At 37.5% G+C, this 18,053-nt stretch overlaps 4 protein-coding genes across 5 annotated transcripts; 3 read left to right on the top strand and 1 right to left on the bottom strand.

The window, feature by feature from the left end:
* The first annotated feature begins 2,302 nt into the window (after positions 1-2,302).
* On the top strand, positions 2,303-4,081 carry LOC126623535 (uncharacterized). Its single transcript, XM_050292445.1, has one exon. The coding sequence runs from the start codon at positions 2,400-2,402 to the stop codon at positions 3,864-3,866; it is 1,467 nt and encodes a 488-aa protein (XP_050148402.1). The 5' UTR covers positions 2,303-2,399; the 3' UTR covers positions 3,867-4,081.
* A 1,196-nt stretch (positions 4,082-5,277) lies between these two features.
* On the bottom strand, positions 5,278-6,247 carry LOC126623823 (putative germin-like protein 2-3). The gene is made up of 2 exons (XM_050292800.1): positions 6,099-6,247; positions 5,278-5,983 (listed from the first exon to the last, which is right to left on the bottom strand). Exons 1-2 carry the CDS (start codon positions 6,211-6,213, stop codon positions 5,445-5,447), a joined length of 654 nt encoding a protein of 217 aa, XP_050148757.1. The 5' UTR covers positions 6,214-6,247; the 3' UTR covers positions 5,278-5,444.
* Positions 6,248-10,673: 4,426 nt separating this feature from the next.
* Positions 10,674-12,939, top strand: LOC126624251 (dihydroceramide fatty acyl 2-hydroxylase FAH1-like). Its single transcript, XM_050293275.1, has 6 exons — positions 10,674-10,789; positions 10,930-11,022; positions 11,151-11,353; positions 12,053-12,158; positions 12,256-12,402; positions 12,513-12,939. Exons 1-6 carry the CDS (start codon positions 10,736-10,738, stop codon positions 12,633-12,635), a joined length of 726 nt encoding a protein of 241 aa, XP_050149232.1. The 5' UTR covers positions 10,674-10,735; the 3' UTR covers positions 12,636-12,939.
* A 1,430-nt stretch (positions 12,940-14,369) lies between these two features.
* On the top strand, positions 14,370-17,680 carry LOC126624427 (dihydroceramide fatty acyl 2-hydroxylase FAH1-like). 2 transcript variants are annotated; one of them, XM_050293488.1, is made up of 7 exons: positions 14,370-14,638; positions 15,547-15,613; positions 16,058-16,150; positions 16,281-16,477; positions 16,589-16,694; positions 17,013-17,159; positions 17,350-17,680. In XM_050293488.1, the coding sequence occupies exons 2-7, from the start codon at positions 15,563-15,565 to the stop codon at positions 17,467-17,469; spliced, it is 714 nt and encodes a 237-aa protein (XP_050149445.1). In that variant the 5' UTR covers positions 14,370-14,638; positions 15,547-15,562; the 3' UTR covers positions 17,470-17,680. The 2 variants fall into 2 exon arrangements, with proteins under 2 accessions (XP_050149445.1, XP_050149444.1); XM_050293487.1 differs by having other exon boundaries at positions 14,371-14,638; positions 15,544-15,613.
* The last annotated feature ends 373 nt before the right edge of the window (positions 17,681-18,053 follow it).

Below are 18,053 nucleotides of genomic sequence, written 5' to 3'. Positions count from 1 at the left end.
TTTCACAACTGATTATTTTTATTTTTTACTGCACAACAGAAACATTTCTTTAAAAACACAATAATACCAAACTAGGTCCCGTCTCGACTGTGATATTCTACGTGCTTGGTTCTTAAGCCAACATGTTTCATTTCTTCTTCCCCTTCTCACTTTACCAATAATATTTGTGTACATATTATACAATATAGTTATCTTTTTCCATCTTTATATGGGATAAAAGCAAAAACAGCCATCGGATTCTAAGCACATCATGGTGAAATTGGGGTCCCATCCAAGAAATATCCTAACTTGGTCCAATAATTCCATCGAGTGGTTTTCAGTGAGGAGTGGGGGACATCTTACACATGAAAGGGCTGAAAGTGGATTTGTTGGTGACAATTGCTCCTCCAGATGCCAGTTTATGCATAATGCGTGTTGCGATGTCTGTACTTTGCTCGTCTTTGTTAATAGTTTGTTTTTATTTTCCAATATGGTAAAGCAAATTACAACCTAAACATCCGGTAAAAGCAAGACATTGAGTTACGACGTCTTTTTAAGTCAAAATAAATTGGGATTATAATATATTTATTGTGATAATTCTTGTTAGTTAGATCAATCAGATTCAACAATTAATTATGCAAATAGTACTCGATGATTTAGGTGTCGAAGAAAAAAATTGCCATGAAAGAGTTGTTGATAATTTAGTGACACCTTTCATTGTTTGCACTAAATGAGCAATTGCGTATTGGATAAAGGTTAGGTAAGCTCACTATTGGATGGCAACTTGAAAGATATTTCAAGCACAATAAGCTAAAAGGAGCATTCACTCACAACAAACTAGTAATAATAAAATAAAGCAAAAAGTTTAAATGGATGGGACACTTGCACTAGTTAGTAGTTAGCCACTTTAAGGAGATTCAAGACAAACAGTGTGTGTGAAGTTTTTTCGAGTATTTCATATGCATTGTGCATATATGTATATTGATGTAGCAATTTAAGAAAATATAAAATAATATAACTTCTAATGATGATAAGAATATGGATTTTAAGGTTTGCCAAAATTGCATGAAAGAAGATTAGGTTAACAAAATTGCACATTTGGCTTATATAGTCATGCATGGATTGCCTCTTGCTACTCTTATAGGCTAATTGATTAGGTTAACAAAATTGCCCATTTGGTTTATATAAGCATCTTGGTATGGGTGGATGTGAGTTCTAATTAAAAATCCAATACTTACGGAAAAACATCTATAACGAATCGGAATCGATTGATTGTTACATAGTTACTTTAAACTTTTGCCCCATGTATAATCGGAAAATGAACGATATTAATATACGGTTATGTGAGTTTTATATTTTGAATCTCATTAATGCATTTTAGAATCTAATAAAATCCTTGATAAGAAAAAAAAAGAGAAAAGAATCTAATAAAATCTGAATATGATACTAGATGATCACTAAATTTTAAAAGATGAGCCATAAATTTATAATTAGTTTACAACATTCATCCTTGCATCGTAAATTCTAGTTTTGGTTATTTCATCCTTAAATATCGCTTGTATAAATAACAACATTGCGACAAAACTTCAGCATTAGACAAGACTATCATATCAATCAATGCAATAGTTCTTACCCTTTTTTTTTATTTTTTTGTCATTAGACTTTATTGGATTCTATTGGTAATGTGCCCATCGTTTGCCAAAAATGAAAAGAATTCAGGACCGATAAAATCCCACAAATGAGAACCACCATACTTAACTACGTATAAAACCAGAGAGTGTGCTGCCTCAACTACTATCTCGAGGGACAAACAAAAATACAACGAAACTCATGGTTCTAGGTAAAAGCCCAAATGTCCCGTAGAATAGGGCATCAAATCAATGTAGTAATTCTTACCACATAACTCTCACCAATTTCAAAACCGTTTGTTTGTTTCAGTTTAATTAGTAACTCTTCCTCTCCACCCAAAAATTGGTTACTCTTGCTCTTCATCACTTACCTCCTCCTCCCCAAGAACGCTTCCTCACTCATCTCTCCTAACAAAAAAAACAGAAAACAAATCCAACAGAATATGGACTTTTAAAATGGATTCAATTTCCGGCACCCATGTCCAAAAACAAAACAAAATTTTCCGGACCCAGAACGGAAACATACAAAAAGAACTTTCAACTCTGCCGCGTGCCGCGTGCCGCGTTCAAAGATCCAACCTTTCACCCAACAACCGCACCCCCATCTGATTTCAACTCGCTTTCCCATTTCTTTTCTTTAATTTTTTTTAATTAATTGAAATAGTAGACGATGACTGCTATAAATCAAAACCCCATAATTTATTTTTTTCTCAGAAATTGAGTGTTTCCTTTCGAAACCAATTTTTCTCTGCTCTGTTTTTCTTTTTTTTTTTCCCCAAATTTTCAGTGGCGATGCCGCTTCCGTGGAAGAAGATGAGGGCGAATCGGATTTCCCAATTCGTCGCCGATCTCCAGTCGCCGAAGCGCGGCGGTTCGCTCGTCGTGCAGACCGGGTTTCCCACCTCTCTCATTGACCTCTTCGTCAAGAACCGCGATCACTTAAAGAAACCGTCGAAAAAGAATAAGAACAAGAGCAAGAAGAGAGAGAGTCGGGTCGAGGACCGGGTCGACGATCGGATCACTCTGAATTGTGAACTGGGTTCGGGCGATTTGCCGATTTTGGTGAAACCCAGTTCGCCAAAGGTCGAGAATTTGAAGCCCATAGAAGCCGATCACGGCGTTGAAGCTACTGGGATTGAAAATCGTAAGAAGAATTTTGTTGTTGGCGGTGAGGATTGCATCGGTGGCAATTGGGGGCCGGTTCTGACGGCGGTGATGAAGATGTTTGTGGTGGTGGTTTTGGCTCTGAGCACCAAGAAGCTCGTCGTTGGGGTCACATTGTCTGCTTTTCTGCTTCTGCTTCTCGAATACGCCGGTAAGCACTTGGCTTTGTTCTTGAAACCATGTTCGAATGCGAAATCTGTGATGGGTCAGAGATTGTCTGCATTTTTATTGTTTTTGAATGGTTTCGAGAGTGATGATTTGAAGGGAGTGATTGCAAGAGAAAGGACTGTGTTTTTAGATTCTGCCATTGAAGAGATTGAGATTGTTGATGCTAACAAGAAGGGAAGATTGATTGAGTTGCTCCGTATAGATTGTGAGAAGGAAAAGGCGGCAGAGAAGGGAAGTGTTTGCGTTGATAAAACTTCCGGCGAAAAAAGTATGGTTGACTTGCTTGGGATGGAATGTAAGAAGAAGAAGCTGGTGGATAAGAGAAGGGTTTGTGCTGATAAGACTGTCGAGGATATGTCATTGGTTAAGTTATTGGGGAAGGATTATAAGAAGATAAAGCTCGTGGAGGGTGGCGAAGATGGAGGTGAATTTGTTGGGGATAAGAAGAGTAAGGGTAGCAAGAATGCTAAGATTAAAGCTAAACTTATCAAGAAATTTGTGCCTAAGAAGTTGCGTCGAAAGGGTAAGCCAAACGAGCAGGAGCTGGAGCCTGTGCTGTACGGTGGAGATTCTAGTTTCCTTGGAGTTGATAAGGTAGAGGGATGTGAAGCACAAGAAGACCATGAAGATGTGAATGAGGATGAACAAGAAAGCGAAAACATATCAGTGTTTTCACTAGATGCAGAAGAGAAGTCTGAAATCCAAGGATTGGATAGAGTTTCATTGGCTGGCGAAGAAACACCGTTGGTTGTTAAAAAGAAGGGAAGAGAAGGAAAAGAAGGGAATTTCGGGTATCTGTTTCTCTTCCTAATTGTTCTTGCCGGACTTTTTGGAGGTCGGCTTGTAGCCCTTTTGCTTACAGTCACTTTCTGTTTTTTGTCGAAATTGATTGGAACTCTGAGGAGACTGGTAAAATTATGTCCATGACAAGGTGTTCTGTCCCAGTCTCAAGTTAGACTGTCTTGTTTTGCTTCAGATATAGTTTTCTTCAGGTCTCGAATTGTAGTCTGAATGTGAAAACCACTGTGTGATAGAAAGAAATTCCAACCTTTTCGTTGGCAACCCAGCTTGATGTGTTGTACTCAAAACTGTAAAATTGTTGCAGATACAAATATTTAGTGCATAGTTCTTGTTTCATTTTATTGCTTTCGTTTCTCTGTGATATCCGAATCACTTTTTCGTTATATCTGTTGTTCTGCTTGAGACTCGGCGTGCAGAAAATAACGGCCAAGAGCCACTCATTTGTATACCAAAATTATTGAGCAACTTTGTTACTAGATGGTGAGAAACTTCATAAGACTAGTTTTCGTATAATTTCCGAGATATTATCTTCTACTATTAAGTCTAAACTGGAGAAAAATTCTGCACTCATTGTTAACCATCGGATTCACACAAACATTATCTTCTACTTCAAGGGAATGTTGAGCATGAATTTCACCTACCATCATCTGGACCTTCTCAAAACCCCTTGGATGTGCTCTTCACTTTCTTTCACTGATTTTTTTACGACTCTTCGTGTCTCTGCGATTCTCAGTTACTTACCGGCTTTTCCACGGATGCCGGACAGCAGGGCATGAGCCCGGCAAATTGAGCACCAGACTTAATGGTATGGTTTCGCCTCCCAAAGGCCCAATAGTAGATTATTCTATGAGTTTTTTCCTTAGGTAGGCAGCTTCTATGAAGTGAAAATTTTCGCTTAGCAGCAGTTGATATCACTGACTGAGCTATGAAATTACCGCTAACGCCATCGGTCGTGTTCGAAGGTAAAGCTCCATCTTGCAGGTTTAACTTCCATGCACAGAATGCCAGCATGCTTTGGTAGAGTAACTGAAACCGAGTTATTACATAATCTGTTCACTTCTTCGGTTCTTAGAGATGCAGCTACGTTCGAGTCGCTTGACAGAGAATCAAAATGCATGGAACAAGGGTTCTAGTAGCTTGATTACTTGTTAGTCAAGGTTGCGGAAAAAGTAATTAGACTATTTGGATTTACTGAATTATTGTTTTAACATATTTCTATTGCCTAAAAAAGATGCTGAAATGTTAGGTATAGCTGGATTATTGTTTGAGGAAATCATAGTTGGATTATTGCTGTTTTGAAACACAAGCTTAACAAAATTTTCTTTCCCCTTTGCCACTAAACTCCATATAACACTCGGGTTGCCGGGTCAGTGTTGCGTTGGCTTCGATCGGAAACCAGAAGAAACTCAACTAAAACCCTATTTTCGGGTGTGTATTTGACTTAATCTTAAAAAAAAATGTTAATCACGAAATTTTGCTTCTTGGAGAGTATTTTCACTAGTTTTAAACGTTTCATTGTTTCACTAGTTCTGCTACTGTAAAAAAATGATATTTTCCACAAGGGGCACCCAGATACTGAGGAATTTCATATAAAACCATTCGATTTCAGGTGATTTCAGTACAATACTTTTACAAACATGCGAAAATCACAAAATAGACGGAGAGATGATATGAAATATCATAAACTATTTCCATGAAAAACATCTAAAATTTTGCTTGAAGATCACGAATTACAGATTTGTCCACCTGGAAAGACTTGGCCAAAACATCCTCAGGAATTGCGGGATTGGATCCAAACACAGCATTTGCAATGGTGTTGACTCCAGGGTTTTGGCTGCTCAAAGAAGAGAGTGAAATGGCCATTCCAGTGCCCACATTTTTCTGATAGTGAACTAGTCCGACAGGGAACACAAACGCATCACCCTTGTTAAGGACCTTTGAGATGAGCTTGTTGTCGGGGTTTGAGGTCACGAAGCCAACATCGAGGCTGCCTTCTAAGACGGTTAAAATCTCAGTGGCACGGGGATGAGTGTGGGGTGGGATGACGCCCATTGGTGCGTAGTCAATGCGAGCGAGTGAGATGCCAAGGGTGTTGAGTCCTGGAATTTGAGCCACATTGACGGGGGTAACTTTTCCACCAACAGGGTTTGAGGTGTTGCCTGGGATATGAAGTCCACTGAAGGAGAAATGCTCAGCTGTTGCTAGCTTGGAGTCCAAGCAAGGTAGCCCATTCACTCTTGTTCCTGTTACAGTTAACAAACCAACATAGAAGTTATAATCATTGTAGGATTAAGTAAGGAATCACAAGTATATATCTTAATGTAATAGTGAAAATTAACCAAAATATTCGACATAGACCTGAGCTAGTTGCATCAGCAACACAGAAATCCTGCAACGGACTAGGCTCGAAAGCAACGACCAGAGAACATGTCATGGCTAGGAAAGTAGTCAATAGCAAGATTTGGTTTGCCATCTTGATTTTTCAACTTCTTCAATGGGGGATTATATGTAAAGTTTATTGCAAGTGTAAAATAGAAAGGATTGAGAGAGAGGTGAAGGAATAGATGTAGGAAGTTGGTTATTTATAGAGAATGCAGAAGAACAAACTTAAATTAGAAAACGCCGGCCTTTCAATATAGATAATGCATTATGTTAAAGCTTATATGGTAAAATATAATAATAATTAATTAACCAAAGGCATATTTTTCTGTCTGTTTATTGCTCCGGCAGAGGCTGATATGGTCAGACTATCGGTTATATTGCCTTATTATCTTTGTCCAGACTCCAGATGCAAATTCTGGCCAGTTTCTCTCCAAGACTAAGTCACACTAGTGTGAAATGATGATTGTAAAGGAAAAAAAATTCTTTGATAACTAATAGTGCCGGAAAACAGTTGGAATTCCACTTCAGAATCAATTGGCAATGAAATGAGTAATTCAATTTCTTACAAGTTAGGCAAGGTTTCTTAGCTTTCTAATGTGAGGCGATTCTCTACATCCAGACGGTGCCCACCCCTTTCAAAGGCAAATTCAAATAATAACCATCCATTATACTAACTGTGCAATGCTCATCTTTTAACAAATAAGAATGGCATATATAGGCTCTTATTTCTCTTCATTGATCATGAACTTTGAAGGGACATATACACTACCATAAGAGAGACAAAAAGCTCACTTTGACAATTGACTAAAAAAAATCAGACGTATCAAGTGTTACTGTTCTACGTATGAACTTTTTGCTAGCTCCTTTTGGTGTATGATTGGTGAAATTTATATTAGAAGTGGTTTTGTGTATTGTTATTTTTTGCTTATGCTGCTCCTCTGCTTGCCTACTTTTTATATCATAGTTTGTGTGCGGTGGCGGATACAAGATTGTAACATTAGGTCGTTTAAGACGCTAGTCAAGTGGCGAGTTGAACCTAGCACCTATGCTCCTAGATGGGCCTAGACAAGGGCTTAGGTGGACTAGGTGGATTAAGTGAATTTATTATATATCATACAAAAAAGAGCCTGTTCACACTTAAAATAAAAAAATAAAAAAATAAAAACTATACTTTATTGAGAATTTAGGTTTATTACTAAATAAAACTTACAAAATATCAGAATTTTTGCCTTTTATAATGAACTTTAAAAGAAATAACCGTGTTAAATGTATGGTATAAAAAGTATTTGATTGAGTAATACATCATCCCTTTGTTAATTAAAATGCTAAGTAAAACTACTTGATTGGACAATAATTAAAGAAAAATACAACAACAAATTAAACCCTCAAATTTATCTGTATATATTCATGGGCCAATCTTAGTGCAAAATCTCTCCAGTTACATGATTCGGTTAAACTTAATTTGTGGCTGGATCCATGTATAACTTATATTATTGTTAAATCGTGATTAATACTGAGAAGTATCAATCCTTATAGGGTCTGTTTAGGACTAGTTTGGTATTTGTGTGCTTTTTAAAAAGCTAATTTTGTTGTGCTGTGAGAATAAACAACTGTAAAATAAAGTTGTTGAGTGTTTGGTAAACTTATTTTTGTAAAAGTTCTTTTAACAAAAAAATTAGTACATGAGTGTTTGGTAAACTTTTATAAAAATTGTTGTGAATATGTTAAATGACTAAAAATGATATGGTATGTAATGTGATATAATAATTGTCAAAGAGAATAGTAGGGGCAAAGATTGTAATTTTAAAAAATATGTAGGGATATACTTGTCATTTGAAAATTTCATTAAATGAGCAATTATTACTATGTTGAAGCTGAAGTATGCTCTGGAAAAAAAAAAACAACCACTTTTTTTTAGAAACATGGTAGACTCTGCTTCTACTTTTCTACTGTCATTGACAACATTTTTTTAATACAACACCTTATTTATTTATTTTTTTACCAAACACATTCTCTGTGTTCCTCTTTATCCAAAATTAGATCATTCTTCTTGGTTTAAAGCTTTTGTTGCACAACACAGCCATGGTGGATTTCTCTTTTTCACCATGTGCTTAGATCGTTGGATGATCTCAGATGTCCTCATAGGCGCTGCTTCGGACTTCCAGGGAGTCCCAAGACCACCCGAATCCATGAATGAATCTGCCCCTGTTTGCGTGTGTGCTAGTTTTGGAAACTGTTTTGACTTTTATCGCCTCCATTAGAAACTAAGAAAAAAATTAAATAAAAAGGTATGAGAGTGGTCAAGTGGGTGTGAAAGAAAGAAAGAGAAAGTCATTTCTCATCTTTATCTTCTCTTTTTCTTCTTCGCTAAACAAAGAACCAGAGACCAAAGATTGAGAAAGTCAAGAAGTAGCTGATCTGCATTCATCTTTAAGTTCGAAAACAAAAAAAAAAATTGAAATTCCTAGATTGCTTAGGCCACCCAATCGCCCACCTAGGCCATCCCAAGGCCGCCAATGCCGTCTCGGCAGTCGACTAATCCTTATCCCGATTTTTCTCACAATTATGAGTTAATCTCAGCGGGTGGCCATCGCCCAACCCTAGGTGCTGCCTAGGCCCATTTTTTGAAACACTGCTAATTAGAGGAAATTAAACAAAGGATTAAATACCTAAAAACCCCCAACCTTTTAGTATCATTCCAAATTGGTCTCAACCTTTTTAAACATTCCAAACAAGTGCTCAACTTATTAAAAATGTCACATTTGTTAAGCCCCAATTAAAAATCTGTTAAATTAACTAGGATTTACTTTGTCTTCAAAATCAATAGAAGGTCATGAAAGCATAGCACCCACCAATTAACGGTCATCACCACCCCATTAGGCCGTCACCTCTAAAATCAAAGTAAAACCACCAACTTCATCCTACAACTTGCTCTGCTAACATTGAAAAAAGGTCATGGGGGTTGCTGAAATTGTGAGAATTGCCATGATGCGGCCACCACCATCTTCACTGCCCACAAAGAAGAAATGGAAGCCTTATGAGTCGAGAATCGGTGAATGAGAAAATCACATGAGTAGAAACAAGCTCCTTAAAACCTTATTTGAATTCTTAGCCCCTCTTCTTTGTTAAAAAATTGCCCTCCTGATGTAATTTCAATTTGGGTCCATTTTTATTCAATCTAATACTCGTTTGATCATTGGATTCCATATTATTATACTGTTAATGTTTGAAATTTGGATTTTGAGGCAATTAATGTTAATGTAGACCAAGATATACCTACTTGGTAGGTTTTGGTTTAAAATTTTAATTAAGGCTTAACGGATTTGGAATTTTCAATAGGCTGGTTGGGTGCTTGTTTGGAATATTTGAAAAAAAAATTGAGACCAATTTGGAATGAGACGAAAAGATTGTGGGGGGTTTTTAGGTATTTAATCCTTAAACAAACTTAATGAATTAAAATGTGTACAATAATAAATTTTAAATTTAATGTGGAGACATTAAATATTAAAACAAAAAATAATGTGAATTTGAATTAAGTACACATTAAAGGACTAAAATCAATGTGTAGTTTAACACCAGAATTTTGTTAAATTTTAATCTTCTTCAAGAATTAAAGTTTAAAAACCCTTAAAAATAAAAAATAAAAAATAAAAAATGAAAAATGAAAAAGGAATGATTATCAAACCACGCTAGGGTATCACAAGAAAACTAAACAGACAATGCATGTTCACGCCACGTATGATATAAAATTAATTATAATTAAATTTTATTTATGCAGTCATTGGTGATTAATAACAATCCATGTGGTCCGTGATGAATCACTGAATTGCAATGAGGGGTTCTGGCTGCAGTTAGCAATTCTTATCAACTTTTCAACTTTCTTAATGGGCCAAATCTGCAGATATGAAGCCAACATTTTTATATATATGGATAGGGGAGCAAGACATTTCTTAATCAGCTGAAAAGGTTGGCTAGTAGCTTAATTTAGCTATTCCGTGAGCATATACATGGAGAGGGGTGCAAGACATTTCTTAATCAGCTCAAAACTTGGCTAGTGGGCTAATATCATCTAGGATCCGTGAGTTTATGTATATATGGATAGAGATGAGTTACATATCTTAATCATGAGCTCAAAACGGTCATCAAGTGAGAAGCAAATTGCGCTAGAGGTAGAGTACGTACTGATCTTCATGGATTAGAGAAAGAGAGAGAGAGTGAGAGAGTGAGAGAGTGAGAGAGTGATTAAGATGTGTTTTATTGCGTATACCTGTATCTGAGGTGATACTCTCACGAATACTATTCTTGTATAAGGTCGGCTCTTATCAAACTACGCTGGTTTCGGTTTTATTTATCGATTACTCATTTTCATACGACAAACATTTGTGTCACTCTCTCTTAGAAACATAAAGTACATGAGGAGAGAAGAAATGAGAGAAGAAATGAGAGAAGAAATGAGAGAAGAAAAAGAATAGGAAAGAAAAATCAACAACATTAATATGAATATAGTGTAATTACGGGGACATGGTAGTATTCTTTCCTATATATTTACTTCTGGTTTTGATTTGATTTGATTTGATTTTATTGTGACTCCAGTTACATAAGAAGGTACAAAGATGGTAGATGACTACTCTTTTACTGTGGACTTGAATAAGCCTATTATATTCCAGGTTACATATCTAATTACTCTTTGCTTTAATTTGCATGGATTTTTTCTTATAGTGTTAACACTCCTTCTACTTGTTTTTCCTAATTACTTCTGGTTTTAAATGATTTAACTTCTTACAGCGTTTTGGAACTAATTTTACAGGTTGGCCATCTTAGGGAAGCTTACTATGAATGGGTTCATCAACCTATTATTGACAAGGAATGCCCCAGATTCTTTGCAAATGACTTTTTTGAGGTGTTAATTTAATCCAGATCATATAATATGGACTTTAAACTTGCAATTATTCCATTATTTTATCAAGTTTTAGAATGCAAATCTTGCTAAAACTTCTCAACTAAATATCATCAACCTGAAATTAACAGCTCTTGACCCGCACAGCATGGTGGGTGGTTCCAGTTGTTTGGCTGCCTGTAGCATCCTGGTTTATTTCCATGTCTTCTCGAATGGGGCTTGCTGATCATCCCGATCAGCTTGTTTTAACTGTGGTTAGTGGCATCTTTGTTTGGACCTTGGTGGAGTACATCCTTCATCGCTTCCTTTTCCACATGAAAACAAGAAGCTACTGGTTGGTTTTTGTATCCCTCCCTTCATTCATCCATGCGATCAACATAATAAAACTATTTGTACGATATTAAGTGACTGCATATTTAAACTTATTACAAACTCCTTAATAGGCTTATTCATTCAAATTAAAGCAAATCCATGCAAACTACATATAGACCTATTATACTCTTTGTGGGTTTCATTTTATTAAAGATCGATGTTAAGTAGGTCAGTTATGATGATATTAGCATCTCTATACTTTTTGAATATATAAATGTGTTTGTACGTTCCAATCATAGAGCGACTGTTAGAAGTTAAAATGGTAGTTTGAAAATAGCTATGTACACTCATAGTTGGAGTGATAGAAGTTAAACTAACCAAACCCTAGATGCATCTGCATGAGTCTCATTTTGATTATAGAGAGATTGACGACAAATGCTTAATTGAGATGGTAGCTATTAACTACATTAGAAGAGACATGAAACTATCCAAATTACAGAAAAGAGGAAGATGAAGATTCAGAAGGAAATCAAAGCTTGTAATGATAGTTACAGAAAATAAAAGAGAATTTACAATTTATACTAGCCTACGAAGTAAATAACTCTAACCTTCTAACAAACTCTTCCTAGACCAATCTCCACCATTCAATCATTAATCAATCTCCACCACAGATCTGTTAATAGTAGCAGCACTCAGTTTCTTAATCACTTTTAATTTGTAGGCGAAATACCATTCATTATGCTATACATGGCTACCATCACAAGTACCCTAAGGATGCAATGCGACTTGTTATGCCCCCTCCAGCTGCCGCTGCTCTAAGTGTTCCGGTATGTTCCATCACCCACTCCCTTGTAATTAGCGCTTCTCTCCTCAACTTAATCAACGTGTATGTATTCTATTGCATGGTCTGCTCGTGTCTGATAGTTTTGGCTACTGTTTAAGGTTTTATCACCTCCATCAGTAGCTCCTGCTTTGTTTGGAGGCGCTGTGTTGGGATATATAGCATATGATCTCACTCACTATTACCCGCACCATGGAAAGCCTTCTAAAAAATCTACTCTAAAACTCAAGGTAATTAATCATTTTCTGAGGCTGTTTTTTTTTCTATTTCATTAATTAATAATCCTCTCTTGATTTAACTCTAAAACTCAAGGTAATTAATCATTTTCTGTGATTAACAGAGGTATCACTTGAACCATCACTTCAGAATTCAAAGCAAGGGGTTTGGGGTCACTTCCTCCTTATGGGACTATGTTTTTGGAACAGTTCCTTCCACAAAAGCTGCCGAGAAAAAACAGAACTAATTAGGCCATCCCAATCGATGGCTGGCCAGAGGGCTCGTTTTAGCCCTTTGGCCCCCCAAGATTCTCCAAGATATTAATATTTTAATGAACAGTACATGACCATATTTGTCTCCATCTCCAACCGAGGGTCAGAGGGCCAGAGGGCTCGTTTTAGCCATTTCACAAAAAACCGTCTCCAAGCGAGGGCCAAAGGGCCATAGGACCAAACATAATTTATTATTTAAAAACTACAACTTAAATTCAAATCCAATGGCTAAGTGACGTCAGCTAGCTGTTGGATTTGAATTTTTTTTTTGCTATAAATAGGGTGGATATTGGGATATAATTCACACAACTTTGAATTCAATCTATTTAAATTCAATCTCTTTCAATTCAAGTTTGCAATGAATTCCAACTTTGGATCCTCTTCAGATTCCAACTGGGGGTCCTCATCCAATTCCAAAAGAGAAGCAAAATGGGCGCAAATGAGACGAGAAGATGAGGAGTCTGATGAAGAAGTTCAAGTAAGGCGCAACAAACAAAACATAGCAGCAGCCATGGCTGCGGCCATGGTGTGTCAGCCAACTGAGGAACAACCTCAATGAGGTGGCTCTATTGCTAGTCGCTTTTACAAATCACGAAACAGAGCGATGACGCATGCCAATCTGATGAACAACTACTTCGACCCCAACTCGGTGTACACAAAAGAGGATTTCAGACGTCGCTTCCGGATGAGGCGTCATGTCTTCGAGCGTTTACTTTGTGATGTCCAGCAGGTCAATCCGTATTTTCGACAGAAGCAGGACAGAACAGGCCGCCCTAGTTTCTCACCTCATCAGAAGGTTACTGTTGCACTCTGAATGATGGCCTATGGCTCCCCAACTGATTCGATTGATGAAACCCATGGTATGTCTGAGTCTACATGCCTTGATACTCTTCAAGAATTTTGTGACACAATTGTTCAGCTTTACAAAGACGAGTACCTCCGCGAGCCAAATCAAGAAGATCTGAATCAGCTCCTTCGCAAAGCTGAAGACTGTGGGTTTCTGGGCATGATAGGGTCATTAGACTACATGCATTGGGATTGGAAGAAATGTCCCACTGGATGGCAAGGAGGCTTTAGCGGAAAAATTTACATTATATGATCATCATCATGACAACCTATGTTAATGATACAACATATCATTATATTATTAGTACGAAATGTTAGTGTAGTGATGCACCCGCCAAAATTGAAAACCCTCCCTATAGTCATCATATGATGAGTAGAGAGAATCTCTAGTCACAGTTGGGAGAAAACGATAGACATTTTTTTTTATAAACAAAAAAAATGTGGGAAGTTTCGGGTTTGATGTTCCGAGCTGGTAAGTCTGTTTGACTGTGATCATAGATAAGGTGAAATTTTCCATAACCTCTTCAAACAAAAAAAGAATGGATATCCGTAGTTTAACATAAGTTGTTTTTTTATTTTTCTTGAAAAGGACGATAGACATGTGGCTTAACCATTAGTTAACCAAAACAGTTGGCGCCGATTGGCAGTTGATGCAGACCAATGGGAACGATTGCCCTTCTCCTACAAAAATATCTCATGTGCCCAAAATGCCCGAAAGCCCCAACCAAATTCCCCTAATTAACAAAGTTACCATAGCGGGACCCACAAGACCGTTTTTTACCCCCACACTCCGCTGTAAAAAGAAAGTTGTTAACACAAACTCGAAACAGTGCCAGACTGGCCACACAGTTAGAAACTTGGAATCCAACGTGAGGATCGCTGGCTGATTCTCTGACGCCCGTATAAAACCGACGGCCCAGATCTTCCCATCTCGTAAAATCATCCGTCACCGTTCGACTTGAATTCCACAAACACGGAGAGAGAGACTCAGATTTTCCTCTGCCACTGCACCAACGCTGAAACCTCTTCTAGTGGTGGTGCGGGCGGTTCACATTCTAGAGGGCGAGAGGAACGAAAGGGTGTTCGTGTTCTGTTGTTCTCTTGCATTGGATCCGACCCGGGTTCTCAATAGGTTAGCCATTTGCTCTCCCTCGTCTGATTTTTTAATTTTTTGTGCGATTTGTAGATCTGGGTCTGTTTGTTTTTCGTGTTTTGGTTTGGAAAATTGTGGCTTTTGGGGTTTGATTTGTGGGTTTTGAATTTGGGTTGGATACGTGCATTGTGTGTTTTCTTTTTCTTGTCGAACAGTGTGATTTGTTTTGATTTTATGATGCTAAATGCTGTTTGGTTGGTGAAAAATTCTGAGAAAAAGGGGAAGAAATCATGGGGTTTGAGACTAAAGCATTAGTCTTGAGTACTCTTGAGACTGTTTGATATTGTGTGGGGCCGTTATTTGCAGAGTGAGATTATCTGGGATTGATCTGTTTGGTAGCTGGGAAAGTAGAGGGAAAGGGGAAAGCTAATAAAGTTTTTGTCTTTAAGAAAAAAAAAATGGATCTCTTATGAATTGATTAATTGCGAACGAGCATCTGTGTGGAAATTTCTTTCATGCATTATGTTCTGGATACCCTGGTTCGCTTTGTTGTCAAGATTCGTCGTTTTTTCTCATGGATGCATGTTAAAATTGATTTGAAGAAAATTCGAGGTTTAGATCATTCGGGATTTACATCAATTCGGCAGTAAATCCATTTTTGTTGGTGATGCTTGTTACTGCTTCAGCTTGATAAGTTTAACTTTTGAGGAAGTTAAAGAGAACTATCCTTTAACTTGTCATTGTCAGTCAGACTCGGTCCATAAGATTAAACTAGAGATGATATTATAATCAGATATAGTATCATATACCAACCCATCGCATGTTACAATTTTTTTTATATTAATATCTGAATCCTTACGCTGCTGTCATTAGATCTTTTTGGTTCTTGCCCCTTATAGATCCGCATCATTGAACTTAACGTATTAGTTTTGATGTTTCTCCAGCAGTGTTATACGTAACAAGATGGTTGCGCAGGACTTCCAAGTTGATTTGAATAAAGCCCTCGTGTTTCAGGTAAGGCTCCCAGTGTTTTTGTTTTTTTATTCTTTTATGTGAGCCAATTATGTGCGCTAGATTGCTCCATTTGGATCCGAGGCTCTAAACATTTCTTGATCCACTTTGAAGATCTTCAGTCTCTTTGCACGGGGACATTTACTGCTTATATTTGGCACCTCCTTTTCCTTCTCTGAAACTTCATAGCATGTTATTTTATTTTTTATAAATCTTTGATCTTGTCGCCCGGATAAAGGAGGAGGGGGAGGGCGTCAGGTAGTCGACAGCCGGCACTCCATGACTACGTCGAATCCTTATTTCATATAGCCGACCCCACTTAGTGGGAAAAGGCTTTGTTGTTGTTGTTGTTATTGTTGTTTGATCTTGTCGCCCGTCTCACTATATTGTATTTGATGATTGTATTGAATTTTATTTTAACTTTTAGCTTTTTACAATCTTTCACAGGTTGGCTATCTTGGAGAAGCGTACCAAGAGTGGGTTCACCAGCCGATTGTTAGCAAGGAAGGCCCTCGATTTTTTGAAAGTGAATTTTGGGAGGTACTGCCTCCTCTTGTTAATCCATTACAATTTAGTTTTCATATACTCTTATGGTTGCACAATGCACGTGCACCTAGATTGTGTGACTTTGCGGAGCTCCACTTCTGACTCTATTTTCTAATTGAAACAGTTCTTAACCCGCACTGTGTGGTGGGCAGTTCCTGTCATATGGCTACCAGTTGTGTTTTATGCCATCTCAGTGTCTGTACGGATGGGCCATACATTCCCTGAAGTTGCTCTGACAGTTGTTGCTGGCATTTTTGTCTGGACATTGATGGAATACACGTTGCACCGCTTTCTTTTCCACATTGAAACAAAGAGCTACTGGTTTGTTTCTTACAACTCTTTCTCCCACTATTGATGTTCTTGTTTACGTATACACCATATTGTTTGAATTTCTCTGAGACTAATGCACTTGTTTTGCTGAAACTGCTTCAGGGGGAACACTTTACATTATCTTCTTCACGGCTGCCACCATAAGCACCCAATGGACGGCCTGCGACTTGTTTTCCCTCCTGCTGCGACAGCTATTTTATGCATTCCAGTATGTCTATTCTTCCATGTCCCTTCTTGTCCTGCCACGTTATCATTATGTTTTGTTTAAGAATACTGTGGTTAATGATTATTCTGGGTCAAATTACTTATTTTTGTAATGGAAAGCAAAATTACATGTCCTAGGGCCATGACACATTGCCTTGAATTTGATTAGATAGGATAGTATTAAGATTGCATAATTGTCATCTTGAGGTTTACTTAGACGGACCCTAACATAATTACTATTGCATCAATTTGTCGAGGATCGTTTTATATGAAAAGAAAAATGTTCATTACCAATCGTAACTCTATTGTCATTTGTTGCCAGTTCTGGAACTTGGTGAAGCTGATGTCTTCTCCTACTTTTGCTCCTGCTTTGTTTGGAGGCGGTTTATTGGGCTATGTGATGTATGATTGCACCCATTACTATCTTCATCACGGTCAGCCAACAAGTGAGGTACCCCGAAATCTGAAGGTAAAGATCGGTACACCTTTCATCCTTGCAAGAATTTTACCCTTTTAGACCTAAACCTCTGTTTGCGTTATGGTCATCATAAGAAATTACAAATCTTTTACGCTAGAGCATCTGAAAAAACAGAAAGTTTCTGCATTCGGGAACTAGTCATTGCTGACGAGAATAACATGGGCTTTGCTTGTTTTTGCAGAGATACCACTTGAATCATCACTTCAGGATCCAAGATAAGGGCTTCGGAATAACTTCAAGCATATGGGACAGGGTGTTCGGAACACTTCCACAACCGAAGGCAGCCAAGAAAGTTTGTTAGGATAAGCAGGTGAAGGGGAATTTCGACATTAATCTTGTTTATTTTTGCTGTCTCCTAAATTTGTTGTACGCATGATTTATTTACGTCTTCGGGGTGGCATGGCATGGCATGTGGATGGAGGTGTCAATTTTGGTGGTGCTGTCTTGTATAAATTAACATGATTATTGTCCATTGCTTGGTTTATGGAAGGAGACTTTATCCTAGTTGTCTACGTTGCCTTGGCTCTCAAGCTATCTTCTTGCATGTTTTCCTAGTGGACTTTTTCAAAGTTTGCAATCAATCCCAAGTATTATTCTACCTCGTTTGTTGACTTTAGCTAAAGCTTTGAGATTGTTAATTGTATGGTCCCAACTTAGAGAGAATTACAATCGAGAATATATTCTCGTGTGTTACGACATTCATAATTATTGATCAAAAAACAAAATCCGTCATGACATACTTGGTGACGCTACAGATTTTCATCTTAAGTAAATAAGATGCAATTCTCAATTAGTCTCCCACGATGCTGGAATGAGGGGATAATTGTGGTTCGGCACTAGTTATCCTTCTAAAAAAAAATTGGCATTGCTTTCAAATTTGGAGCA

This window comes from Malus sylvestris, chromosome 5 (genome assembly GCF_916048215.2).
Source record: "Malus sylvestris chromosome 5, drMalSylv7.2, whole genome shotgun sequence".
NCBI classification, from domain to species: domain Eukaryota; kingdom Viridiplantae; phylum Streptophyta; class Magnoliopsida; order Rosales; family Rosaceae; genus Malus; species Malus sylvestris.
The sequence above is the reverse complement of the archived record's forward strand: the minus strand, read 5'-3'. Positions and strand labels throughout refer to the sequence as shown.

Coding starts and splice junctions, on each gene's coding strand:
- LOC126623823 (XM_050292800.1), bottom strand. CDS start 6,213: ATGGCAAACCAAATCTTGCTATTGACTACTTTCCTAGCCATGACATGT. Junction 5,984..6,098: donor TGCTGATGCAACTAGCTCAG/GTCTATGTCGAA, acceptor TAACTGTAACAG/GAACAAGAGTGAATGGGCTA.
- LOC126624427 (XM_050293488.1), top strand. CDS start 15,563: ATGGTTGCGCAGGACTTCCAAGTTGATTTGAATAAAGCCCTCGTGTTT. Junction 15,614..16,057: donor ATAAAGCCCTCGTGTTTCAG/GTAAGGCTCCCA, acceptor AATCTTTCACAG/GTTGGCTATCTTGGAGAAGC. Junction 16,695..17,012: donor CAGCTATTTTATGCATTCCA/GTATGTCTATTC, acceptor ATTTGTTGCCAG/TTCTGGAACTTGGTGAAGCT.
- LOC126624251 (XM_050293275.1), top strand. CDS start 10,736: ATGGTAGATGACTACTCTTTTACTGTGGACTTGAATAAGCCTATTATA. Junction 12,159..12,255: donor CCGCTGCTCTAAGTGTTCCG/GTATGTTCCATC, acceptor CGTGTCTGATAG/TTTTGGCTACTGTTTAAGGT. Junction 12,403..12,512: donor AATCTACTCTAAAACTCAAG/GTAATTAATCAT, acceptor TGTGATTAACAG/AGGTATCACTTGAACCATCA.
- LOC126623535 (XM_050292445.1), top strand. CDS start 2,400: ATGCCGCTTCCGTGGAAGAAGATGAGGGCGAATCGGATTTCCCAATTC.